The 27,853-nt window shown below is 35.0% G+C and overlaps 2 protein-coding genes and 1 pseudogene across 3 annotated transcripts; 2 read left to right on the top strand and 1 right to left on the bottom strand.

Annotated features, from left to right (window-relative positions):
- The first annotated feature begins 692 nt into the window (after window positions 1-692).
- Window positions 693-3,701, top strand: LOC108996197 (probable indole-3-pyruvate monooxygenase YUCCA10). Its single transcript, XM_018971967.2, has 4 exons — window positions 693-1,336; window positions 2,525-2,758; window positions 2,884-3,006; window positions 3,330-3,701. Exons 1-4 carry the CDS (start codon window positions 725-727, stop codon window positions 3,504-3,506), a joined length of 1,146 nt encoding a protein of 381 aa, XP_018827512.1. The 5' UTR covers window positions 693-724; the 3' UTR covers window positions 3,507-3,701.
- A 183-nt stretch (window positions 3,702-3,884) lies between these two features.
- On the bottom strand, window positions 3,885-4,700 carry LOC108996146 (annotated as a pseudogene).
- Window positions 4,701-18,258: 13,558 nt separating this feature from the next.
- LOC108996359 (O-fucosyltransferase 38) lies at window positions 18,259-27,000 on the top strand. Of its 2 annotated transcripts, none has more exons than XM_018972219.2 (11): window positions 18,259-18,783; window positions 22,165-22,243; window positions 22,502-22,569; window positions 23,474-23,562; window positions 23,674-23,851; window positions 24,911-25,039; window positions 25,363-25,499; window positions 25,845-26,058; window positions 26,155-26,339; window positions 26,431-26,526; window positions 26,776-27,000. In XM_018972219.2, exons 1-11 carry the CDS (start codon window positions 18,586-18,588, stop codon window positions 26,912-26,914), a joined length of 1,512 nt encoding a protein of 503 aa, XP_018827764.1. In that variant the 5' UTR covers window positions 18,259-18,585; the 3' UTR covers window positions 26,915-27,000. The 2 variants fall into 2 exon arrangements, with proteins under 2 accessions (XP_018827764.1, XP_035551336.1); XM_035695443.1 differs by lacking the exon at window positions 18,259-18,783 and adding an exon at window positions 21,787-21,840.
- The last annotated feature ends 853 nt before the right edge of the window (window positions 27,001-27,853 follow it).

Here is a 27,853-nt window from a genome sequence, read left to right on the forward strand (position 1 = left end):
ATTAATAATCAAATATTTGATAAGTGACACTAAGTTATTAAGTAACGAATTGTAAGGTTGGAAAGAAAAATTATTATTATAAATGGGCAGATAAATTCTAATCAAAGCAGAAATTGAGAAAAATGCAGGAATTCTAAGTACTGATGCTAGATGCTGCTATGTAATTATACTTTAAGTACTTAGATTTTTCATTATGAATGAATTAATATATCCTTTTATATAAAGTAAAAAAAAAAAAAAAGGAATTATAATTATGAAATTGATTGTTCGATCCTTTTAAGATATGTAACTGCAAAATCTGCCCCTTTTCCTTGAAATCGTTCTTTAATTTAAATCTGGGTGTCCATTCATGCATGCCAAGCTAGCAACCGTTACATGCATGCACTGAAAGTTTCAGCTATCATGCACCGTACCCAGCCATGGCATATATTACTATAAAAAAAAAAAAAAAAAAAGAAGCCATGGCATATATTACGTGGAAGAGTGGCAGCCTGCATGCAGTAGATGCCATGCAAAGAAAGGACGCCACATATTATCAGGCTGCTTCCATCTGTTTCAGCCGCGGAGATTTCCACAATCTGAAGAGATAGGGGTTCAAGATTGTCATAATTATTATAATGCCAATCTACATCCACTATAAATAAGATTTATCTGATCAGTCACTACAATTCGTAGCAATTGTAAGTCTTTTCTCTATACAAACAAACTTTAGCTCCCAGTTAGGATGGAAACTGTCGCAGTACTGATCGTAGGAGCCGGGCCTTCTGGCCTCGCAATTTCAGCTTGCTTAACCCTTCACTCCATACCCTTTATCATTCTTGAGAGAGAAGATTGTTACGCTTCTCTTTGGAAGAAGAGAACCTATGATCGCTTAAGTCTCCATTTGGCCAAAGAATTTTGCCACTTACCTTTTGCGAAACACCCCAGAACAGCAAAAACTTATATCTCGAAGGATGCTTTTCTTCGATACATAGATGATTACGTCTCCCATTTCAAAATTAACCCTCGCTACCACCGCTCTGTTGAATCTGCCGAGCTTGACAAAGTTCAAGGGAAATGGCGGATTGAGGCTCACAACACCATAGATGAGAAGATGGAAGTTTATTTTGCGAATTTCTTGGTGGTTGCGTCTGGTGAGAATAGTGAGGGTTACATTCCTGATATACCCGGTTTGGATGGCTTTCAAGGAGAGATAGTACATTCCAGCCATTACAAATCGGGTTTGAAATATCAAAACAAGGACGTTTTGGTTGTTGGATGTGGTAACTCAGGAATGGAGATTGCTTATGATCTCTCCAATTACCATGCCCGAACATCCATTGTAGTTCGAAGTCCTGTAAGACCACTCTCTCTCTCTCTCTCTCTCTTTCGATGGCAATTCTACAAGTATATATTTGTCAACAACTTTGTCTTGTTCAGGGTTGCTGGCCTCGGAGATTTTGAGCAGAGAAAAAAAAAGAATCTCTTTGCAATATCCTAAATGCTATATATTAGAGATAATTTTTGAGCCTAGAAAAGCATTAATGCTGTTTTCGTCTCAAGGCCATAATATATAGTACCATAGATTCATTGTTTATCTTGTCCAGATAAGCTAAAAGAGATCATTTTTTAGCTTAGAAAAGCATTCAGGCATCTCTGCAATAGCTAATTAATTAGCCACGTCTGCAGGTTCTCTAGCTAGTTCTCTCTCTCTCTCTCTCTCTCTCCCTCCCTCCCTGTTGCATGCAGCTTGGCAACTTTGTGCGTTTTGGTTTGGGCAAATGTTTGGTTCAGAAGAAACTACCCTCTCCAAGCACCAAGGCTGACAGGCGCCTGTACGTACACATGTACATGCAGGCAGTAGAGCCAAATTAGCCGAACTACTGCTGCTTTTCCTCTTCAGTCCAAAATAGCTTATCATTTCAATTTTTTTTTTTTTTTCCTTTTTGTTGTCTTTAAACCTGTGAAAATAATCTCTCTCTACATTACTCTCTTTCTCCCTAGTAAATACTCCATTCCTAAGAGGTAAAAGGAAAATAGACTAGGAAATTATTATATTTGAAGTCTTACGTAAAATTCGTATATTTTTTTTGAAAAAAAAGTTGATGAACTTACTTAAAAAAATAGGTGGAGCTTACAAACACTAGGCAAACTAGCTACTCAAAACCATTTAGCTACGTACTAACACAACTAACGAACACATCAATAAAAGAATTGTGGCTTTTCCATTCCACCTTGTCATACTTTATTTCCATTTATTTCATTTACAATAAATGTCAGACTTTATTTCCTTCTTCTATACCATTAATGTTTTCTTTTAACAGTGTCATTAAGGTTCCGTTTAGATTAAGAAATGATCTCAATTTATCTCATCCTATCATTACAATTTTTTCAAATTTTCACACAAAATATAATAAACAATTCAACTTTTCAAATCTCAAAACAATAATAATATTAAAAAATAATATTCTAATAATCTTTTATTCAACTAATATAAAACTATCTCATCTCATCTCTCAATCCAAACGGGTCGGCGCCCTTGCAGTTTCACGTGCTCACCAAAGGAATGGTACATCTAGGAATGTCTCTACTGAAATGGTTTTCAGTTGACACGGTGGATAAAGTGACCTTGTTGCTAGCAAGATTCATATATGGCAACCTATCCAAGTATGGGATTCATCAACCAAAATTAGGCCCATTCTTTCAAAAAATCTTAACTGGAAGATCTCCTGTCATCGATGTTGGGACTGTCAAAAAGATCAAATCAGGAGAGATAAAGGTAGATATATCCAGATCATCTATATAAATCAAGTACTTAAGTGACCTAATAAATTTAGTATGTTAATCTGTTGATCTGATATGCATATGTTTTTTTCTTGGCGATATGTTCGAGCGGACTTATAGGTTCTCCCGGAGATCTCGAGAATTAATGGAAACAATGTGGTGTTCGATGATAGCAAGGAAATAAAGTTTGATGCGATAGTTTTCGCGACTGGTTATAAAAGCACGGTTACTCGTTGGCTTAAGGTATATTATAAAAAATATTTGCAACTATGAATTATGTAATTATCGAGTAATTGTTTTTAAAAAGTGAATAAAACATGAGATTCACATAAAAAACTTATTTTTTTAATAGTAGACCTTACTCTTTTTCAAAGCAATTACGCGGCATTTACGCATTTTACAGTTGTATGTAGAATTACTCGAAATATATATATGCTTAATTTCTTTAACCACGTGGTGCACATACGTGACTCATGATACGTTGGGAGCTAATCAACTTCTGTGATAAAAATCTTTAAATTAATTTTGAAATGTATTTTGATCATGTCTTGACTCTTCATGTCTAGGATTATAAATATATTATGAATGAGGATGGAATGCCAAAAGAGAGTTTCCCATCTCACTGGAAGGGAGAGAATGGCCTACATTGTGCTGGTTTTTCAAGGAGAGGACTTTCTGGAATAACTACGGATGCAATGGCTATAGCCGACGATATTAACAAGGTTTATACCAGCAAAAAGTAGAAGAGCGCTCCACCAACTGCACGTAGTACTTCACCATGTGTCGTTCACCATGCAGCTAGCAGTATACTGTCTTGGAACGTCTCTTTGCATGTGTGTCATGTTATCAGTAGTTATTATGAAAACTTAAAACAAAGTCGTTTAAATTTCATCATGTCGTTCTTTTATCTTAGTTTTTAGTAGGTAATCTAAATTTCATGTTGGTCTTCTTAGTTTTATTAGTGTCGTAGTAAGTGTGTAATGGTTGGATCATGTCTAAATGGCCGTACGTATGTCGTGAAGTACGTACTTTGCATAATTCTAAATCCTAAAATTAAACATTTGGAAAAAAAAATCATTTATTTATTCAATTTTGCATAAAGGCCTAGCTAGCTAGCTGCATTACACGATAGTAGAATTAAGCAAGAAATCTTGGGATTTCCTCTCGTAGTAGTAGTTATTGGAGGCAGAAGCATCAGTCGAGAAGATCATGATCCCATTAACATCAAATTCATTCTTCTTCAGAAGATCCAAAGCCTCAAAAAAGGCACCCCCTTGAATTCCTCTTCCATTGACTTCATAACTAGGCATCAACTTCTCTCTGCCAAATTGCATAGCTCAAAGCCTAAAGGCTTGAAAGTACCCTTGCGGGGATCTAACCTTATCGGTATAGAACTGATGATTAACGAAGTCAATGAAACCTCTATACTTATTGAAGAGCTCGATGTAGGGTCTAGTAGTGGTATAAAAGGGTGCAATGGTGGCTACAGAAATCAAGCTTTGGTTCTTCAACATGGAAATGAGCTCCCCAATGCAGAAAGCAAAGGTTGAGTTGCCTTTTTGGAAGTTTTCATAGTCAATGTCGATGTCATCAAGATGGTAAGTGGTAATAATGGATCGGAGGGATTTGAAAGCATTGGATATCCAGAGTTGAGGGTCTTTAGGGTCGTACCAATGCAGGACTTTTTTGCCGAGGCTCCAACCGGAGAGGTTGGCTAAGGCTTTGATGACGTTGGGGTGGTGGCGAGCCTTGAGAGCTGCAACAGAGTCTGGTGTCAATGTGGCTGCCCAATATGGTGAGAATTTGCCGTTTTGGGCATTGCCTGAGGGGTCTGCATCGATTGCAAAGCTGAGTATGAAATGGAAGTCGATGCCATCGCTGATGGGAACAGGATCGAATGTAACTGGGAAGCCCGTGGCTCTTATATAGTCCATCATCACCTTATTCCCATCTAGATTATGCAAATTATATAGCTTAGAATATCAATATATATGCAAATATAAAAAGAAAAAAAAAACCATTTAGTGGCTATAAAAATGGGGCCATAAACGATTAGAACTTAAGGCATAAAAGGCCTTGATAACAATAATTAATTGAACTCTTAAAGGCATTAGATTTTCTAATATTACAAACTTAATTATGTAGCTTAATTGACTGGAGATCACGTAGTTTGATTATTGTTCTGATAAAAGAAAAGAGTGTCATGCATGTAATAAAAATGGTTACCACAAAGTCGTAGTAAGTCAAATATAATTACAGCCACGGGAAGGAAGAAGAGATAATGAAGCTTGATGATCATCATTCTTAATTTGCTTGATTGCGTGGATGAGTGCGATGACCAGAAGCTGGCTAGGTTCCGTACTACACTGGCTTGATTATTCTTGTTTTATGACATCATGCAGCATGCATCAAGGGACGTTGAATCTGATATTATTGCTAGCTAGCTCCAATGGTTTCCTAGCAAATAGCTCTAGCTTTTGAAGCCGTTAGGCCACTATATATATCTAACATTAGAACCCAATTGAGAGTACAGCTAGCAGAGATGAATTACTAGGAAGAATAATGATGAATTGGTCGAATAGTTGGAAGTGGTCGGGACAAAAAGGTTGATCAGTCTTTAAGAAATTAGATGCTTTCGATGGCAAGCAGTTTGGATGTTAATGGTGATGGCCTGCTGGTGGAAGAATCTAATGATATATATACATATATATACACACACACATATATCTTATACTATAAAAACCAGTATCGGGCAATGGTATTATTTTTTTCGTTTGATGCTCTCTTTTACCATTTTGTACTTGTGTGGCCGAGCTTTGTGTGTTTTTTTTATTCTCATCGTTCGATTTCGTCTCTAGCTGACCGAGTATCAGCTCGGGTACTCCCATTCCTTGTTCGTTAGTATAGTTTATTCGGTCCAAAGGCTATTATTTATGACATCACAAACAACCTCACATATGACCTAGCATTCAAAGAATTGAGTGGACAATTCTAGTACTCTTAGGCATCCTAGTGACTCTTTGGCGTGGAAAGATTTTGACAACCAACATAGTTGGTTTGTGAACAAGCTTCGCAATATCCGATTTCACTTGGCAAGCGATGGATCAACTTGTTTAATAATGTGAGCAAGACTTACAACATTTGGCCAGTTGTATTGGTACCTTATAATCTACCTCCTTAGTTATGTATGAAAGAATTGTACTTCATGTTGACGTTGTTATCCCTGGTCCAAAAGCTCTTGGAAATGACATTGATGTGTATCTAAGAGCCTTGGTTGATGAGTTAACACATCTGTAGAAATTAGGTGTGGTCACATATGATGTCTCGCTTGATCAATCATTTTGTTTACATTCTTTATTATAGACTATTAAAGACTTCTATGCATATGCAAACCTCTCTGGATGGAGTACGAAAAGAAAATTGCCATGTCATGCTTGTAATATGGAGGTAGGCTTGACATGGTTGACATATGGTGGAAAACACTATTATATGCGTCATCGTCAATTCTTACCAATGGATCATAGTTGGCGGCTAAATTTCGACTTGTTAGACAATGGGGAAGAGCATGGTATGACTCATAGAGATTTTTTTGGACGTAATATATTAGAGTAACTTATGAGTCTTAGTGCGGTAATTTCGGCAAAGGATTCTAGAAAATGAAGTAGTCCCTATAAGAGTTGAATTAGACGAAAAAGAGTATATTCTTCCAATTACCATATTATGAAACATTAATGTTGAGACACACTTGGACATTATGCACACTAAGAAAAATATTTGTAACAATATTTTAGGAACGGTTATGAATACTGAGGGAAAAATGAAAGATCTACATCAAAACTCAAAGATCTACATCTACAGGAGCATGATACTCGTTCTTTGATGATGCCTGCCTGTTACACGTTAAGGGGGGATGCTCGGAGGAGTTTTTGTGTATAGTTGAAATCAATGTATTTTTCAGATGGATTTGCCTCAAATATATCAAGATACGTGAACGAGATTGATTGTAAGATCTCTGGAGTAAAGAGACATGATTCACACGTGCTTTTACAACAACTACTGCCAATTGTTGTTCCCAAGTATTTACAAGAATATATAACATTGAAAATAACAGAACAGAGTAAATTTTTTCGGAAACTTTATGCAAGAACTTTGAATGTGGAGGCCTTGAAAAAGCTTGAATGTGACATCTATGTTATTCTTTGTAAGTTGGAAAGAATATTCCCAATTGCTTTTTTTGATATAATGGTTTATCAAACTATTCATCTACCACACGAGACATTGTTAGCAGGTCTAATTCAGTATCGATGGATGTACTTAATCGAGAGATAGTTTGGACGTTTTGAGCATTATGTGTGAAATAGAGACTTACATTCATGTGGAGTACTTGACTTTTTTCTCCCAATACCTCAATGATGTTGAGACCAAATTCAACCGACAAGAACAGAACATGAATGTTGTTCAACATCAGGAGTGGCCAACATTTTCTATCTTTTATCAATGTTTGCATCCATTAGGATCTAAATCATCATATCAATTATGTGATAAAATGTTTTAGAAAGTCCATTGGTATGTGCTCAATAATTGCATGCAGATTAGGGATTACGTCAAATGAGTTTTTGGTTTTAGTTATTTTATGTTTCTCTCCTTCATTTTCTATACTTATATATATCTCAAATGTTGTACTTAGAAGTATTTCATGTTGTAGCATGCATTATGAGAAGATCAATGTAGAATACACCAATAATGTTAATGAGAGGCACAAAATAGAATTCCCATAATGGTTGAAAGCATGTGTCCGTTACTAATTTTAATGATTTCTGCTCCTATCCACTTATGTTATTTGTGCTCATGTGCATAATTTATATTTATCGTCTCCATATCTAACATGTAAAAAAGAGGCGTATGTTGGCTTTAAACGATGTGTTTAATGAATTGTACTCATTGGCGTGTGGTCCTGACACTTGGGATTGCATTATATTCAGGTTGTATAGACAATGGAATAATGTTTCATACGAGGGATTGTGAAGCAAACCATCGCACCCAATGTTTTGGTATGGTAGTTAGTGGAGGATATGATGAGAGTATACAAGACTACTACAGTGTGCTCATAGATATATCATATATTGTAGTTGTGCTACATGGGTTGGCGTCACGTATATTTCTTCAAATGTGATTGGTGGGACATTAGTGATCATAGTGGACTACATATGGATCCACATTATACCCATGTCAATATATCTTGTTCATGGTACAAGGAAGAGCCATTCGTATTGGCATCTCAAGTGCAGCAAGTATTTTATTTCGATGATGTTATATGGAGTGGTGATTGGAAAGTTGTACAAAATATTATTGACAATAATGTATATAATGTCTTGCATGTACAAACATGGAACCATGAAGATGAACTGGTTAAGGCTTATCAAGAAAATGAGTCTTCATCTATATATCCAACCCCTAAAACCTTAGGGCCTAACTACGTTCCATTACGTAGAGAAAATGTACCAACTTTAATAGTTGATGCGTCAGCCATTCCAGAATATCGACGAACTATAGATTTCATTCATTTTATAAATGATAAAAATTAAGAGGATAAGAAATATGACTTCCTCACCAAGAATGACTTAAACATCGATAGCAATAGTGACGATGGTATGCAAGCTACGAAATAATTCACATTCACGGTGACTGTATGGGAATTCATACTAGTAAAATGATCATTGATTAACTTTGTAACATGCTATATTGAGATCTTATTGCGCCTGTATTGTTTATTTAGCTTGCATGTGTTACCCATCTCAAAAACTGATAGTTGAATTTAACAAGCTAATTGTGGCAATTTGATTTCTCACAACCACTTATATATAAAAATATCAAAGTAGAACAACATTACAAATAGTGCAAACTATGCAATGTATTGATTGACATCGTGTACATTCTCCCACTTTGATACAAATAACCAAAATAGTTCATATTTTACCAATAATTAAATAATAACTCCAAGTTTCTACATCATTCTCAATCAGTATCTATGTTATCGTTATCAGTCCTACACTGAAGAATAGCTTGTACATCTATTTGTGTTTGTACTATAAGGTCATGATCACGGGCAAATTGATCTTAAAGTTTGATCTGACGAGCTGTGATAATTGTCTGACCTTTCCATAACTAACCCATGATGGAGTAAAGTTGAGATAGTTGTTCCCTTATGGAAGACAACTAACTCAAGATAACTATATCATTTGTCCCTGCAAATGAGGTCCCTAACGAATTCTTACTTGCTATATGGTGTTGCTTGAACCATCAGGTATGGTCGTACAATCAATGAATCTCATCTTCAACTCAAAAAGTTGCTCTACCGACTTCTAAACAGTGTATTGAGAGAAAGGCCCTTGAGGATGTTGAGTTGGTTCGGGCGTGTGAAGACTCATGGATAGATGACACAAAAGTTAAGTAATCAATACTTCATAAGGCAAGCTTAGTGTTCTTTCATGAAAGACCCCCTCCATGATGATAATGGTAAAAGATGGAAAAAAAAATACTATTATTATTAAGCATGACATAGAGGAACTCAATTCTTGTAATGTTAATGTCAGAGAAGTAGTCGACAGGACAAATCTTTTGAAAAAGTATTCGTGCAAGTAAACGCACATGAATTGACATATCAGCAAAACTGAATACCCTATGTTGCTCACACCAATAACGAGGCTTATCTTCATAGATAAACTTTGTTGACACAAGTTGTTTTGAAGGAGTATCAAACTTAGGATAGAGATACATAGGATTATCTACTATAGGAATACCGATAACATGTGAGATAAAAATAGGCATTACCTCAAATTGAGTGCCTCTTACAAATGTTAGAGGATCCTCAATCAATGATGAGGAATTTGTATAGAACTCACGAATGAGTTCAACACAGATAGATGTTGGTTTGGAAGTCAAATACTCTCAATGTCAAGACTCAAATTGTTGTGGTATGAACCTAAAAGTCTTGTCAATTAGATCAGAATCACCAGATAGTTTAATAGTTCGTTCACCTATTACGAGTTGGTTGTAGAACTTGTCATAGTACATTTTCTCACAACCTCGATTCTTGAACTAGTTACCCACGTTCACTGATGGTGTCAAAGATGGCTCCAGTTGAGTTTTCTACTTCTTTAGCTTTTGCCCAGGCATCTTGTAGCACTTTCTTTTTACTCCAGTCATCACTCCTTTCATATATCTTGCAAGAATCAAATTTTATCAATTAATTATAAAAAAATCACATGTAATATGTGACCATGTCAAGATATGAATGGTGAAGATGTCAATTGTTAGATATAAGCATGTTTAAGCCATTTTACACCATTACAAGTTGCACAATTTTATGGTCTTGTGGAAAATTAGGAATCTATGTTGGTGTCCATTATACACATGAGCACATTGCGTTAATAATATATCCAATAGTTGTGAAATAAGTAATGATTGAAGAAAATGATAGAATTAATATATATATATATATATCTTGATAAGCATGTATAGAAAATATTTTTGCAAAAATAAAGGAAAAAACAAAGTAATAAATAATATATTATTGAGATATTTTTACAAACACTTGATGTGCATGATTTGATAAGTGGAGGACAATATTTATTAGATAACTGAAAAAATGTCTTCAATACAAATGTGAAATACACATTTCGACAACAACCATCACAACACAACTTTTGATGTAAATAGATAAAAAAAAATATATAGTAAAAAAAAAACCCCAACAATTATTAAAGAGACGAATGGATTAGTATCCAGATTATTGTGAAAGTCGAAATCCTTTAGTTTCTTGAAGATAATCCGTTGGTTGGATTGGATTGGAGTATGTTTATCCTTTGTTATATTCTTCTGAAAGCCAGCCACCAAGTACCTCATCGGAATGTGACTTTTTCGTTTTCTTCTTTTGCGCGGCATCCTTGGCTTCGAGTCGAGGGAGATGGGCTTTTTAAAAAAACTCATAGCACTACTAAGTATCGAATGAGTTAAAAAGAAGTACCCATTCGAATGAGGGATCGTTCAGATAATCTGTTTGAACATCTCTGTCTGAGGCTCATTCAAACGTGTGAGAACCAGTCATTTCGTTTAACCATCTGGCGTAATTCAAATTGGCTCTGTTCGGTTGAGGTAATGTTTGTTAATTTCATTTGATTGTCTCTGTGAGCGAGCCATGTATCCAACCCCAGTAGTCTGGACGAGCGACCTTGTTTGTTTCGTTCGAGCATCTCTGAGATGCACGTGTAAGTTAAAGTAGACGCATTCAGACAAAGGACTGTTCGGTAGTTCTGTTCGAGTGGCTCTGTACGTGACCCATGTATATCCAACCCCAATATTTCAGATGAGAGATCGCTCGTCTGTTTAGTTCGAGCAATTCATATAAGCCTATGTAAATTAAAATAGGAGATGCTCAGACGGTGGAATGTTCAGCCACTCCGTTAGAATAACTCTTTGAGGCTCGGTTTCTCACTAACATGCACAGTAGTTTGGACGAGAGACTGCCCGGATGGTCCATTTGTGTTACTTTGCCGGGTCTTCTGTTTGAGCATCTATGTGAATAACAAATGTAAACTAAACCACAATAGTTCGGACGAGTCACCGTCTGGCCTTCCATTTGAATAACTTGGGTCAATAAATAAAAAATAATTTTAATTTACAGAAAAAATTGGACTCAAATTAAAATGCTTTGTTGGTGAGTAGACATTAAAATAAACAAAAGATTTTGCACACATATGGCTAATATTTGGACGCCAAAACCACAAATTCTAAAATTTGAAATAAAGACTTTCCTAAAATGAGTTTGCTTTATATTAATCATCAATACAGTCCCCTTCACAAATAGACCAAATGTATTTTTCCATATTTATGTTCAGGCAGGAGAATTGAGGCTAGCTCATCCAGGGAGGATTGAAAGCAGCAAGCAAAATATCTTACATGTATGGGCTTGTCTAAAATCTGTCCAGACACAAGGGAAAATTGTTTTCCATTCTCAGACAAAAGGCGTATGTTTAGGTTAGTCTAAAGAGCATTAGGAGTTTTCTTCCTCTCATCTGCCCCTTCAGATTCACCGAGTCTTTCAATGTCTCTAAGCGCTACCACACGTATGGCGGGGCTAGGCCAAGGAAAGTTGCATGCCATTCTTCTCCTTCGATGTCCCCATCTGTGAAACCCAACACACACACCATCACGTGCTAGCACATTTGGGAGTGGCAACCCATTCTCTGCTTTCATTTAAACTATTGTGGTTTTGGGAGCTTTTGTATACTGGATAAAGCTAGGTTCTTTTGAAGTTCGAACGATGGACAGTTTGAAAATGGACATTCAGGAGTTATCGACTAAAGGTACCGACTTTTTATTACTTGTAGTTCATCTTCTATCACCTGCATGGTTAAAATGTCTTTACTTTGTGTTTTTTGGATTTACTTTGTCTTTGTTTGTTGGTTTATTTGAGGAAAACTAGACATGCATAGACTGGTAGGGAACATGGTGGTCACATGGTCTAACCAAAATGTTATGTGGATATTTCTCAAGTTTTTGTATACAACAAGTCTCCATGTCTTTTCGTATCACATCAATTTTATGGCTCTTTATTTTGGCTCTTAGCCATGTATATTTAACTTCATGTTGTAGTGTGAGATGTTTTTATATAATGTCGGTACTGAGAGAATTTTTTGATAAATTGGCAAAACAGTGAAAATGAGTCAGCTTGAATGTAGATGTTCATATGTTTAGGTTTGCATTGTGTATTATATGTAGTGCAACCAACAAGGAAGCAAGGTCATGCGGTAGCAAGTGAGAGGTTGCTTGCAAAGCTTCATTCTCTGAGGTCCATTCCTCTATTAATTTATGAGGGGTATACCTCATTCTTATGTGATAATGCTAAGGTTTATAGTCGAAAAGTGACATGGATTGTCAAGTACCATGTAAACATGATGTATGATAGCTGGAGGTTTGTTCCGGGCAGTAAGGAAGAGGACCTGACTTAGCGTGTGAGGGTGAGTGATTTTCTATTACTAACTTATTACTTGCTATTGTTGCTAAATAACCATAATAATTAAATAAGAATATGTTATTAGGCGGATTTCATCTTGGACTAGAAGAACGCGAATCACCGAGAACATGCTAGATTATAACTACAAAATAGTTACAATGCCTTTTATCATTAACTATAAGTGGAATATAAGACAAGCCTTACACATGTAGCAGCCTAGGCTAAAGGCTCAAAGATGGTGGATGCACCAGTTTGGAAAAAGTTGTGTGAATGATGTATATCTCATGCCTTTCAACTAACTATAACTATATCCAAATTGGGTTAGTTTAAATTAAATAAATAGTGGAAATAAATCCCAGTGATCTTGAATATAATGATAGTCATAGTGATGATGCTATAGTTTTTTACACCTCAACCAAAGCCCATGATTGGGTTTAATTGGTTTATTGGTCATTTTGAGTGATTGAGGTTGATGGTTTTGTTATGCATAAACATATTCTAAATATGTAAATAGGTGACATATCATTTATTTACACTTATTTGGTAACCAAAGAATAATCGCTAAGAATGTAAGAATTAAATTTTTTTATATAGTATCTCTAGTTGGTAAATTTTTGTATACCAGATGTATAAAGTTTACTTTTATTATTTACTTTGCAATGTGAGGAAGTGGATAATTCAGTGGGTTTCTATAAGTTATTTTTGTGACCTCGGAAGAAGGAGACATTTGTAATAGAGCACAATGAAGAGAACTATGTAAGCAACAATACTTTTATTTGGTTTATTTGTCTTTGTGTTAAGTTATTTTGTAATATATAAGGTTAACTTATTTTCTACGATATGAATATTTGTATGATAGAATCAAATGGTCTTTTATGAAAAGAGAAAAATCCTTACTATAATGGATAAAGATGTAGCAAAACAGGTATTCAAAGAGGTATTAGGAAATAGGGGACAAATCTGTGTATGCTTGAGGATTTGGTCGTTCTGTCATACTTGAACCTAAAATTTGCTCTCATTTGGTGAGCAAACAATCTAGTACAACAAGTTGAGATGTACAAAAAAAAAGTGCGAGGAACTAATAAGGATGTTGCAAGTAGTCATGGATAATCAAAGGCTATATGAAAAATAAATAAACATGACATTGGCATTGATGGAGTCTTAGAGAGAAAACAAAAGAGATCCATAGGTTGGCTTACAGAAGGACATGAAACTGATTATAGAGGTATATATATATATAGTCCTAAGCAAGTTGTTTTGGAAATGATCAAGAAGATAGTTTCGAACATAACCTTCATTTTGGTCTGGCATGTTTGGCCTTTTGAATTAGATGCATGTGTATTTTGTTAAGCAAAAGAAGTGATATGTTAGGTAACAAATGTAATTATGTGGTTGTAAATCATCAAGAACATTGATGTAAGTGTAAGGTGACAATAATTGTGAAGAAACAGGTGAGGCCTGACTGTTAGGATTTGAATTCAGGCACCATGTATATTTGTATGCAATTGCTCTTCAAACTATATATAGAATAGTCACATATTAATGTTTTGTGAACTTTTTATAATGACTTTATATTATAATGGAACTGTTTTGAAGTGGTTTATAATGTATTGTGCTAATTTATGAATGAAATTGATATGCTTGTAGCTTGTGCTTGTAGCTTGTGTTTGTGCTTGTGCAACAGAAATACATCATTATTGTCTGAAAATGATGTGCATGTGAAATACATGATTTTAATTTATATATTTGGATTGATTTATGTTGTAATCATGTAAGATTGAATTGTAAAATGGTTAGTCTGCTCAAATACATGGTGCATAGTTGTTGCAAATAAATTGATGTTCACGTGCAGAAATGTGTACTGCATTATAGCATGTGTATGCATATGAAATCATCCTAAAATATTAGTAGTTGAATTAAATGCAATACTATAGGTATGTAGGGCTTATTGGAAGGACTTGTTCTTTCATGGGATCCAATTCACAATCATGACATTTAGTATAATTACAAACCTCAAAGGTATAAATTATTTAAATTGTTTGCAACAACCCAAAACCATCTGCAACAAAATATAAGCTAGAAATATATTTGCAACGAGTTTAATTTTGTTGCAATTAGTAATGTGGAACGTTTTATCTCGTTGCAATTGAAATATATTTGCAACGTTAGCCTTTCGTTGCAAATATATATTTGTAAAACTGAAAATATATTTACAATGGTAGCATTTGTTGCAAAACTATATTTGCAACGCGCTTTAGTTGGTAAAAGACCAACTATTTGCACAAACTACTATTTGCAACAATAAAAATTGGTCGCAAATAAAAATAATTGCAAGGAGACATGCTTTCGTTGGTAAAGGACTAATTGTTTGGGACGACCACCCACATTACCTATATGGACAATACTAATGACAATATATGCATTTGCAACGATAAAATCTGGTGACTAAAGGTGACTATTTGTAAAAAAAATCATTGGTAGAGTAAACTTTCTCCAATGCGGCTTCTGCGAGAGTAGGGCAACGACAAATGTTTGTTGTAAATACTATTTAGTAATGAGAATTAGATTATTTACAATGATTTTTTTCCTTACAAAAAGTCATTTATGTTGTAGTGGCGTCATGTGCCGGAGAAGGAATTACCAAAAATTTCACAGTGAACGTTATCTGGTGGTTGCCACCTCCCTGTGGAAAACCTCTTGATTTTTATTTTAATGAATAAAAATAAGCTTTTTAATAAAATTGTAAGAAAATAAAGTGGCAGTGGCTATTTGTAATTCAGTAAAATATTTTCGATTTATATTTTTTGTGACAAAAAAATAAACAAATAATCTTATTTTTAAATCTCATATCACATTGAGTTAATTCTTAAAAAGATTGCACATGGTGGGGGACTAAATACGTTATAGCATTGAGTTATTTCGATTTATTTGGTAGATATATATCTTGGACATCTGCAACAATAACTTCATCATCAATGTAGATAAGACTACTTGACTACTTGGTAACTAAATATAAGCCACATTATGCTAGATTTTGACTATTGACCTCCAGAAAGGACATGAATTTTGTGGTGGGTTTTGTTACTGTATCAAAACTAGTTGCTATATCCCGCCTTCATCTACAAATACTTGCTAAAGAACCAAAGCTTGAAACCCAAAATTATAGGATATTTATAATAGAAAGTAAAGCTAGGCAATATTTTAAAATTACTGCTACATCTATTAAGAAATTACACAAAACAATTTCATAAATTAAACCATGTGAAATTAACTACTTTACAATAAAAATAGTTATATCTACTTTACAATAAAAGTAACTTTACAATATGACGAATTAAATCAAACCATGTGAAATTATTTTTATTGTAATCCTTTTATAACTAGAGTATTTCCCATATTTTAATTATACATTACTACTAAATACATATCTATAATGCAATATTTTTCTATCATGACTTTTTCCTTCCCCTTGTTAATACAAAGATGCGACATATTTTGTACGGATTAAATTTTTTTTATTACCTTAAAATGAGGATATATTAATTGAGTGAGTAAAAACAGAAGAGGAAATAAGAAATTTAAAACTTTTTTAAAATTTTTTTTTTTTTAATAATGCGACACTACGTTGGGGTTTGGATAATGAGATGGGATGAGATGATTTTAAATGAAAATTGAAAGTAAAATAAAATATTGTTAGAATATTTTTTTTTAATATTATTTTTGTTTTAAGATTTGAAAAAATTAAATAATTTATTGTATTTTATACAAAATTTTATTAAAATTATAATAATGAAATGAGATGAAATGAAATTAATTGAGATGATTTTAGTATCTGAGCCTAATACAGTATGAGAAGGGTTGCGATGGTTTTGGTATCTGAGCTAGGGGTGCTACCTACCCTTACGGGGCGGGGCCACCCCTATCTCGCATGGGCGAGGTTGAGAAATTGTTCCCCGTATGGGCTGGGGTGGGGTACCCCATCTACTTGCCGGGGTGCAGGGGTGGACCCCCATCCTTCCGCCCCCCTCTACTGGGCCTTTGGCCCAGCTCAGTTTTTTGGGCCCCAAATGACCCAGAATTTATTTTGGGGTCACTTTGGGTCCTGAATCATTTTTTTTGGGCCAGTCTGGACCTAGAATTTAACTAAAAAATATATATATATATATTTAAGAATTGACTAATTAAAATATATATAGATAGAACTATTAACTATATACTAAATTTTAACTATTAACTAATTAAGTAATAATCATCACTAAGACACTAAGTTATTACAAATTACAATTATACAAATTAAGACTTAAGAGAACTAATAAACTATTACAATATTATAAACTCCTTTAAAAATATTAAATATTACAAATTGTACTATTAACTATTGTAGCAACATTACACTTAATTGTAAATTAACAATTATAACTCATAATTTTTCAATTTGATCAATTTGGGGTGGTGCTGTGACGGTGAGTTCACTGAGTGGTGAGTTGTGTCGACTGCTGTGAGACTGAAAATCAAGATCATAAAAATTAATAAGTTATAAAACCTAAAATATTAATAAGTTAAAAATAAAACAAATTAGAATTATAAAGTTATAAAATGAAACAAAAATTAAAAAAATTAAAATATAAAATATTAAAAGCACTAACCAAGATGAGATTGAGATTGTGCAATTGGAATTTGATCCTTGTATACTTGTATTCTTGGGTAGATTTCATCCTTTCAACAAGGTTTTGCATAACTGTATGCCCATGATCACACATGGAAACGATAGCCATTAGCATGATTTTCCAATCATGGACTATTATCCACATTTTACATTACAAGTTACAACTACAATTCAAGAAACTATACCATTGGATTCTTAGTTTAAGAAACTATCAATGGTTTAAAACAATTTCACCACATGCATAGGAACTGGAACATATGCTTAGCATGTTTTTAGGGTACATTAAAATTAAGACACACACACACACACACACGTAATTAGAAGACATTTCATACAATTAATTAATTAAATTAAATACCTAAATTATTTCGAATTCAAAACCCTAAAATAATTTAGGAGTTTCAATATTCTATAAAATATAAATTATAAAAAATTAAAGTAGATTTAGGATTTCTTACTTTCGGCGACGGAGATGAAGATGGAGTCACGGAAGGCTACAATAACAATAATGGAGACGGCGACAGCGACGGAGATGCAGATTGCAAAACGTAAGCAACTGAGCGGAGAGAGAGAGAGAGAGAGAGAGAGAGAGAGAGAGAGAGAGAGAGAGAGAGAGAGATTCTGAATTTTTAGGTAGGGTAATCTTGTGGGAGATCTAAACAAATAACGAAACGATGTTGTTTTTTCATTGATAAAGCAATGTCGTTTCGTTATTTGTAAATAAAAAAAAAACCGAGGCATGGGTTATTTTTTTTTATATATATTTATATATATATTATATAAACAGGGTGGCGCGAGAGATTTGCGAGGCGAGGGTCGCCCCTATCTCACTCTGCCTTGGGGGTTAAATGCGGGCAGAGTCATCTATCCCGCATCTGACAGATGAGGACTCTGCCTCGTAAATAGGAGTAAAGCGGAAGCAGGACGGGACCGCGGAGTGCGCACCCCTAATCTGAGCTTTCAAGAGTCATGGCCAGCCACAATCAATCAGCTTTTAACATGCCATTCAAATTTATACTAGAGTGAAGGTTCGCACACACCTACGACCTGTTTGGTGGGTGCCGCCAATAAAGAGAGCAGCGAGCGGTGCCCGCGATGCAAGTAGATCTGATTCCGTTGTAGCCTTCTTGTAGTGGCCGAAATGGTGAACAGAGGGTCTTCCCACAACAGGACTTTAGCTACCAGATTTCTCCCACGAAAACCATCGCCTTATGTTCTCACACTTTACATTATATCTCTTTTTGCTTTCTCCATCTTCGTCTTTCTGTTCTATGCGAGGAGTATCTTGGAGGAAGATGAGCGAAAACCGCTTTTATTTGGAGAATTGCAATCAGAGCAGGTATGACGTTTTTTCAACCTTTCTGTTTTGGTGGTTTTGAGCTTTGTGTTTTGCTTCTGGTGATGTAATTTTTTATGGGTAGTTGGGGTTTTTGCAGTTTTGACGATTTTTTTCTTTGATCTTTGCATTTCCATTCTGGGTTTTCTTTTTTCGTTGCTATAATCGTATGGACATTTGCTTTTTTGTTTTTGTTTTGTTTTGCTTTCTTTTTTTTTTTCTTTTTTTTAATTATGTTTACATGTGTTTGATTATTGGTTACGGCGAAGTCTATGGATGCTTGGATTTGCTTCTGAGATAGATCCAAAATTGGAGATTTTGAGCATATATATGTTAGTCAGTGGATATTGATACTCACTCGGTTGAAATGGCAGCTATTCTTAAAAGAGATTATAAAAGTAATGAACTAATTGAAATATTTACGAGAAGAGAACTGGAGCTTGGTTTTTGCTGTTTGATAGGGTAAATTGAAGAAAAAATAAAACGTGCGATAAGCATATTAGACTACTAGTGTGATTCCTACAGTTCTCAAGGTTCTTCAACTTATACCTTGACACGTATACTAAAAGCTTGGAAAGTGGTTTACAGGTTTGGAATGTGGTGGTGGTTTTGGCAAAAGAAAGAAGCTTCCCTTTGAAGGGTTAAAGGGCATTGAAATGATTGGGGAAGAAAGACTCTTGGATGTTAAAGAGAAGTTGAGGAAGGAAACACTTGGTGATTGGAAAGGACAATCCCAATTGAGGAAATCTGTTAGAGACAAAAATCAAGGGTGCTACGGCTTCTAGAGGGGATAAATGTATGATTTTTATAAGGGTGCCCAATTCACTCAGAAGGAATAATTCCATTGATTCTTTGTTTGTTAATGGCACAATTTCTTATGATCCTTCGAAGATTATTAATCACATTGTGCATAAAACTGCACAATTTGCACATGGAACAATTCACTTAGAGGCCTAAGTTTGGATGGACTTTCCTTTCGTTTGAGGAGGTCGATGTTAGGAATGATAAAAGAAATAAAAAAATAAAATTGGAATCAATCACACACAACACAAGATTTACGTGGTTCTGCAACGTGCCTACGTCCACGAAGCCGCAGAGGATTTTATCAGATGATAATTAAGGATACAGTGCGGCGGCTATTCAAGGGTTTAGTAAAATATATAGTAAATTCTAATTAGCAGGTTGGGTTGGATTAAGAGCCAAGACAGATCAAAAATTTTTCCCAAACGAGACTTGTTCGTGATCGCTCCGATTTGGGCTGTTAAGGGTGGGTAATTTTTTTATTTTTTATTTTTATTTTTTTATTTTTATGTTAGGGAACCTCTCCAAGGCAGGCCCTTCGGACCCATCCCTACAGAGTAAACCCTGGTTCCGTGCACCGTACCCTCGTAAGTTTCCCTCCAAGGAACTGGTTAAATCGCTAACTTTTCACCAAGGGGTGTGGCCCCTAGAGATTGTTTGCACCAAAGGGGATTTGAACCTTGGACTTGGGGGGAGCATACCCCCAAGCCCAAGGCCTTTACCACAAGGGTGGGTAATTAATATGGGGGGTGATATTATTAATTGTGCTAACCTTGGTATGAAAGTTATGCATGAACGTAGTGCTCATAATTTCCCTCTAGACTTAGCTGCTTTCGAAGCTCCATCTACAAGTGGATAAGGCTTCAGTCCTAGTATATACAAGTTATTGAAAATAAAGGGGCAATAATCAACTTCTTGTTCTATCAAGAGGATTGGTATTACTCCTTTATTTTCTTCCTCATGTATCTTATCTTAGAGAATAAAGGCAAGTCTGATTAATAGAATGGTAGAAATTTAAATCTCCATGTAATTTGTACCATCCAAGCCTTGTTGAAAATCCACCAAAAAATGGTAAACGGATCATTGTCGAGTCGGGTTATCAAACCGGACCGCACACAAACAAAAAAATGCTCCACACAAAGAAGCCCAATAGTTGAGGCCTTGTGGTTGGAAAATACCTTTTGAGGAAAACAAGGTGTGGGAGGTAGTGTCGTGAATGGTGATAAGGCATGGGGTCCAGATGGTTATTCTACGGCCATTTTTCCAAGTACATTGGGATGTAGTAAAGGATGGTATCATTAAAGTGTTTTGAGATTTTCCTATGTAGGGCAACTTCGAAAGAACCTTAATGTCACTTTCATTGCCCTTATGCCAAAAGGTCAAAGTTATTGCATATAGAATGAAATTGGTGTCATTAAAGATCATCTCCAACTCTCAAAATGCATATGTAACCAGAAGGCAAATACTTGACTCAGTTCTCTACCAATGAATGTCTTAATTGTAGATTGAGATTATGGGAGTCAAGACTGTTATGTAAATTGGACATTGAAAATGATTATGAGCATGAAATTAGTATTATCAAAGTTTTTTTTTTTTTAATGTTGGGGAACCTTTCCATGGCAGGGCCCTTTGGACTCACTCCTACAGAGTAAATCCCGGTTCCGTGTACTGTACTCTCGGAAGTTTCCCTACACAAAACTGGTTAAATCGCTGACTTTTCACTAGGGGTGTGGCCCCAAAGGACTGTTTGCACTCATGAGGTGTTGAACCTTGGACATTGAAGGGAGTGATACCGTAAGACCAAGGCCAACCCCTTGGGGTTAGTATTATCAAAGTTATAACTAATGTACATAAAATCCCTAGGGGTTGGCTCAAGTGGTAAAAAGTCTTGGTTTTGGTGGTATGCTCCCTCCAGGTCTAAGATTCAAAATAATTTCTAGGGTTATAGGACTAGGGGAACTTCCCCTTGAATTATCCGACGTGCACTTACAGGAAACTCATTGTTGAGGGTCTATACACCCCCTTGAATTAACTTTGTTCTTCGGCCCCCGCTGCCAATAAAAAAAACTAATGTAAATCATTTTAGGTGGGGAAGAAAGAAACGAGAAACTTACATAGTGCCAGTCTTTGTGAGCAAAACCCCACCCCCCCCCCCCCCCCCCCAATAAAAGACAAGGAACAGACATTGCTGGAATTAGGTTCTCAGAACATTCTGATCCACGCAATTGTGCTTACTAGAGAAAGATGCTAAATCTGCAGGTACTGTTCTGGGAACTTGAAAATTATAAATTATAATGTGACTTTATTGTTCTTTGTACTATTCCTCCCTTATTGACATGTTTGCTACTTATTCATCATTCTACGACATTATAAAAAGTTAATTTTCACCTAATAAATATTATAAACAACTTTTTTCTCATGAAGTGGATATGGCCGAAATAATGTAAATGTGATGCATTTTCCATAATCTTCAATAGCTGTTACAAATTTTACAAACTGATTTTGGGAAAGATTTTGTACAAGTTTTGCCTTTCGTTTAATAAATATGAATAACTCTTCTGTCCTCCACTTCCAATGATGCAGATTCTCGAAGAAAAACTTTGGGATTCTCCTTTTGGCTATGGATTACACCCATGTGTCAAGCCTACTTCTAAATATAAAGGTTACACTCATACATGATATTTTCATACTCTCTCTCTCTCTGTCTAGGATGGAAAATGTTTGTTTGCTCCTCTTAAGTTTATTCTCTTTACGTATGTAGAAGAAATTTTTACGCATATAACCATGGCTCTTTTATTTGGTCCTGTCAAGTGTATAGTAGTTTCTTGCTTAAGCCAGAGCATATCTCTCTTCCCATACTTCAAATTCTTCAGTCACAGTGAATGAATCACTGTCTCTGAATTTTCTTTCACTATGCCAGCTGCCCAAGGATCAGAGCACTATATAACTGTTCGAAGTAATGGAGGACTAAATCAAATGCGCACTGGTGTAAGTTACTGACCTTTATATATCCTGCACTTTTTTTCCTCTGTCTCCACTTGTGTGTAAGTCATACGTTTTGGCTGTTGTTTAAAATTAGAAAAATATTGTGTTAAGATAGCTCCTCTTGCTGAACATGGCATTTTTGTGGACATACTCATGGATAGTGTGTCCAACTTATAAATCAATGCAAGAATTCAGATCATGTTAATGGTTAGTTCTACCCCTATACCAATTGGAGAATTTATTCTGCTGTTGGGGCTTAATTGAACATATTTCCATTTTTCCCAAAATTTCATTTCTTCCAAAAAGGATCGGATGTATGTGTGGAGTTCCTCATGCCAGTTCTGTGAAAACAAATGTTGACCTGGAATTGAAACCTTGCATTGGGAAAATATCCTAACATGTCTCTGTGAGTCACTTTATGCTTTGGTTCTGTTATTCGAAACTACCTTTTGGATGCATGTGTTTGGTTCTTACTTTTTTGCCGAACCATCATCCTGAATGGGCCCATAATTGTTTGGATCATTATAACTGATATGATATATCTGCATCTGTGCTGGAGCCTGGATCTGAATTCGAAAACTAATGTTTACTTACATTGCTGGCTCCATCTGTCCTAATGGCATCATTTACTTTGATTTATTTATGTATGCAAATGCTATGTAAGAGATTTTGTCGGTAGTAAACAATATTTCCACTCTGTACGAAAAGACATAAAAAGCCTGTGGTTGTACAATCACTCCTTTGAAATTTTGAATATTTAAAATTAACTGATGTTTTATCTGTAGAGATTTTTAATACATTATTGGAATCAGTTATGTAAGTGGTTTGTCTTAGTTTAACCCAATCTATGCTTTATATAGTTTGTCAATTGAATTTCAGCTGCAATTCTTTTTTTTTTTTTTTGAAGATATCTGACATGGTTGCTGTTGCACGCATCATGAATGCTACCCTAGTTATTCCTCAACTAGATAAGCGTTCATTCTGGCAAGACTCTAGGTAGTCATTAGAATTATTTCTCCATTTTCAGCACTTTGGATTATCGTTGTACCTTTATTGCTCTATTTTCTTTTCTTACACATTCTTCTGTCATGCATCCTCAATGCACAGCACTTTTTCAGATATATTTGATGAGCTTCATTTCATTGAAGCCTTAAAAGGAGACATCAGGGTTGTGAAGGAGCTCCCAAAGAATTTGGAAACCATTCATCGGGCTCGGAAGCATTTCACTTCCTGGTCTGGCATGGGTTACTATGAAGAGCAGACACATTTATGGAAGGAATATCAGGTATGTAGAATATTTGTTTGTAGGATTCGATATTTTTTCCCGGTCAAGATCTGGTTCTGGAGTGAGGAACTTACCTTACTGTGTAAGGTTCCTGCTGCTGAGCTTGGTGCCACTGATGATTATTGCTAGTTTATATCACATCTCTACAAAACCAAGGCAACACAGCTTGAAATTACCAATTCTTTTCCCGTTTTCATTTTTTTTTTCTTTTTAGGGGAATTTTTACTCATAGAAGTGAAGAAGGCTTTTATAGTCACGTTCATACTTATTAAAAAAGTGATCCTATGCTTTCTAGGGACAGTACACTTTAGAGGATTTAGTCAACCATGGGGTAGGATTGGGGTTAGAAACCTTTTTCTGTTCGATTGTTGAGGGTGCAAGAATTCCCTCAACAAAGGGGATGTTATCTACCTTTTTCTTATTCAGTCTAATTAGATATCTCCCTGAAACAATCCTTTTTCTCTATTTAATTTTGGATCTTGAATTGAGGCCTTCTTGAGGAAGTGGTTATGATGATATGCTTCTGAAAGGGAGAGTTTTTGGCATTTGGTGGTGGATGAGAAATATGGTCAGAAATTCCCTGTTTCCCTTCGCTTCTGCTGGAAATACAAAGTTCCCTGGATTTTGAAGTGTAGTTATGCTAAGAAAAATGATATCCTTGTTTGCAATTGGTTCGTCAAGTGGTGGAATAGATTTCCTCATACCCAAGCATGTCTCATCATTGTTAATTGTGAAGTATTTGGGTTGGGATTGTGGAGTTTAATACGGTAAACAAAATTATAGCTACAGGAGTGTAAGGCCTCGTTTGTTTTCGCAGATGGGATGAGATGAATTGAGTTGAGATTAAAGTTAAAAGTTAAATAAATTATTATTTGAATATATTTTTTTAATATTATTTTTGTTTTGAGATTTGAGAAGGTTGAATTGTTTATTTTATTTTGTATGAAAATTTGGGAAGTTGTAATGATTAGATGAGATGAGATGTTGAGAGGAGTTTTGAAAACAAACGAGGCCTATGTTTGCTGAATTCACGGATGATTAATGAGTGTATATGTGCAGGTAGTTCATGTTGCAAAATCAGATTCTCGACTCGCAAACAATGATTTGCCTCTTGATATGCAGAGGTTGAGATGCCGTGCTCTATATCATGCACTCCGGTTCTCTCCCCCAATTGAGAGCCTAGGAAAGGTTTGAATTGCTGATTCTTTTGTACTTTACCTGTGATTGGAAGTCTGGAACCCAGGCTCTAAGTATTAGTTTATTGCGTTAAGTACTGATGGTGAAACAACTGGTCTGAGATTTAGATTGGATTGCTCACAAATTTTGAAATGGTTATTGTACTTTTGAAATCATGCTACTGCTACTGTTTAAAACCTTGCAACAAATACGTATGTCCACAGTGAACATGATCTCGGGTTTATTTTCCATTTCTGTATTGATTTATTTAAGAGGTCTCCTATGGGGCTTCCTGTTAAATTAGGTTCTGAGCATGCATGATGGTGACACCGCAGAAGCTGGTGGAGCGGCTGAGAACACAAGGGGGAAGATACATAGCTCTTCATTTGAGATATGAGAAAGACATGCTGTCTTTTACTGGTTGTACTTATGGTTTGACTGATGCAGAATCTAAAGAGCTGAGTATTATGAGGTGAGAAAATTACTCAATTGTGTGTTTTGCATGCATGCCGGCATGCACACATATTAAGTATGGACATAAACACATACATTTACAATCATCCTTGCATGTTAGGTACATAGGCAACCTTCTAGCCTCTTGGATATGTATCAATATGTAGGTGCACTCAACAGTGTTATTATTCAAATAGAAAAATTAGAGCAATGGATTGCATGTCCTTATCCTCTATATGCCCTTCAGTTATAAGTGCTGCTTGTGTAAAAAATCTTGCTTTGGTAATAAAGTAAAACTAGAAGGGATTAAAAAAAATCCCCAGGGATGGTTATGTTGTTTGGCTGATTTTTCTTTCCCTCTCAGGGAGACTACAAACCATTGGAAGGTCAAAGTGATAAACTCTACAGAACAGAGAATTGGAGGCTTTTGTCCACTAACACCCAAGGAGGTCGGGATATTTCTTCGAGCTCTTGGTTATCCTCAATCAACATTAATTTATATCGCGGCTGGAGAAATTTATGGTGGTAATACTCGCCTTTTGGAGCTAACGTCCAGCTTCCCAAACATAGCTTTCAAGGTTTGTTTAACAAATTGTAGTTCAACTGCTTAGGAAAATTAGTTTGGTGCCACCAATTCTGTGAGTATGATGAAGTGGCGGCTGTATTGATGGCAGGAAACACTTGCAACCCAGGAAGAATTGGAAGCATTCACTAATCATGCGTCTCAAAATGCAGCTCTTGATTACATTATCTCTGTAGAGAGTGATGTGTTTGTCCCATCATATTCTGGTAATATGGCACGAGCTGTCGAGGGGCACCGTAGATATCTAGGCCACCGCAAGACAATCACGCCTGACAGGTAGTAATCAGTCGAAGAACCTATCGTAGGGACTTGTCCAGGAACTGTTTCTCATATCTTATTTCCCTTCTTTTATCAACTATATCTTCAGGAAAGGACTTGTCGAAGTTTTCGATAAGCTGGAAACTGGGGAGCTTATAGAGGGATCCACATTGTCTTTTCTTGTTCGCCAGATGCATGAGAACAGGTAATATAAAAGAACGTGTATGCTATAGCTTTATGACGGGATTGCTTACTCGGAATTAAATATTAGCTGAATTAAATATTAGCTCTGTTAATGGTGCTGCTCATTACTAACAGTAACATCACCAAATTAAAGAGTAGTTTTTTTTAGCCTCTAATTACTTGTTTGCTTTATGGAATTCACTTATTATAACAAGATTTTACAAGCTATGTAGAACCAAAAAACTTATATTTTTCTTCACCAAAATTGTAGGCAAGGAGCTCCAAGGAAGAGAAGAGGTTCACTGCCAGGAATTAAAGGCCGAGCACGTTTAAGGACTGAAGAATCCTTTTATGAAAATCCATACCCTGAATGTATATGTAGTTCAAAAAGGCAGCTTCAAATGACATGATGCCCTGACAATGCTAATTTGAGTCCACTTAGCCCTTTAATTTAGGAAATGTTTGGAAGTATTTGTCATTTCATCTCATTTTATTCTCAAACATAACTCAAATACAAACACTTTCAAATTAATCATTACAATTTTTTCAAACTAATCATTACAACTTTCTTAAACTTTCAAATAAAAAATAAAAAATAATTTAACTTTTTCAAATTTTAAAATAAAAATAAAAATAAAAATTTATATTCTAATAAAAATTTAACTTTACAATATTTTTTATTCAACCTTTTCTCTCTAATTTATCAAAATTTAAAAAATATTTAACTTAAATTATCTCACTATTATTTACAAATTTTTTTACTATTATTTACAAAATTCTTATCTAATCTCATTTCCTAAGCATCCATCCCCTTAATAATTTTTCTTAATAATTTTTATTAATGTCAAGCACTGGGTTTTTTTAGGGGGTGTTTAATTACACTTTTCATTCGCAAGTTATTACCTATTTTTTCATTTTACACTTCAATTGGATACTAAATTATTTATATTCTTTCATTTTATCCAATCGATTAAAATATGACTGTTTAAATAAACGTGTCAAGTAATATTAACTGCAGTCTTGAATGAAAAGTAATTTAATTTGAAAGATAAATTTTAAATTTTAAATTTTATAAATTAAATTATATGTAGATGGTATGTGTGATGTATAGGCTTTAGAATAGAAATGCTCATCTAAAATATAATTGCTATACCGTCCGAGTAGAAACTGCTTGTAGATACATTTCCTCATCTATTGTTTTAATTTATTTTTACTTATAATAAAATTATTTTAATTCTAAAGAAAAATTTAAACAAAAAAGCCAAATTAGTGAAATTATATAAATGAATCGAAATTTCAAATTTGATGGCAAGATTTACAAATAAAATTTTATGATGGGTTTTTCTTTA

The sequence above is a fragment of the Juglans regia genome, chromosome 1 (assembly GCF_001411555.2).
Source record: "Juglans regia cultivar Chandler chromosome 1, Walnut 2.0, whole genome shotgun sequence".
Taxonomy (NCBI): domain Eukaryota; kingdom Viridiplantae; phylum Streptophyta; class Magnoliopsida; order Fagales; family Juglandaceae; genus Juglans; species Juglans regia.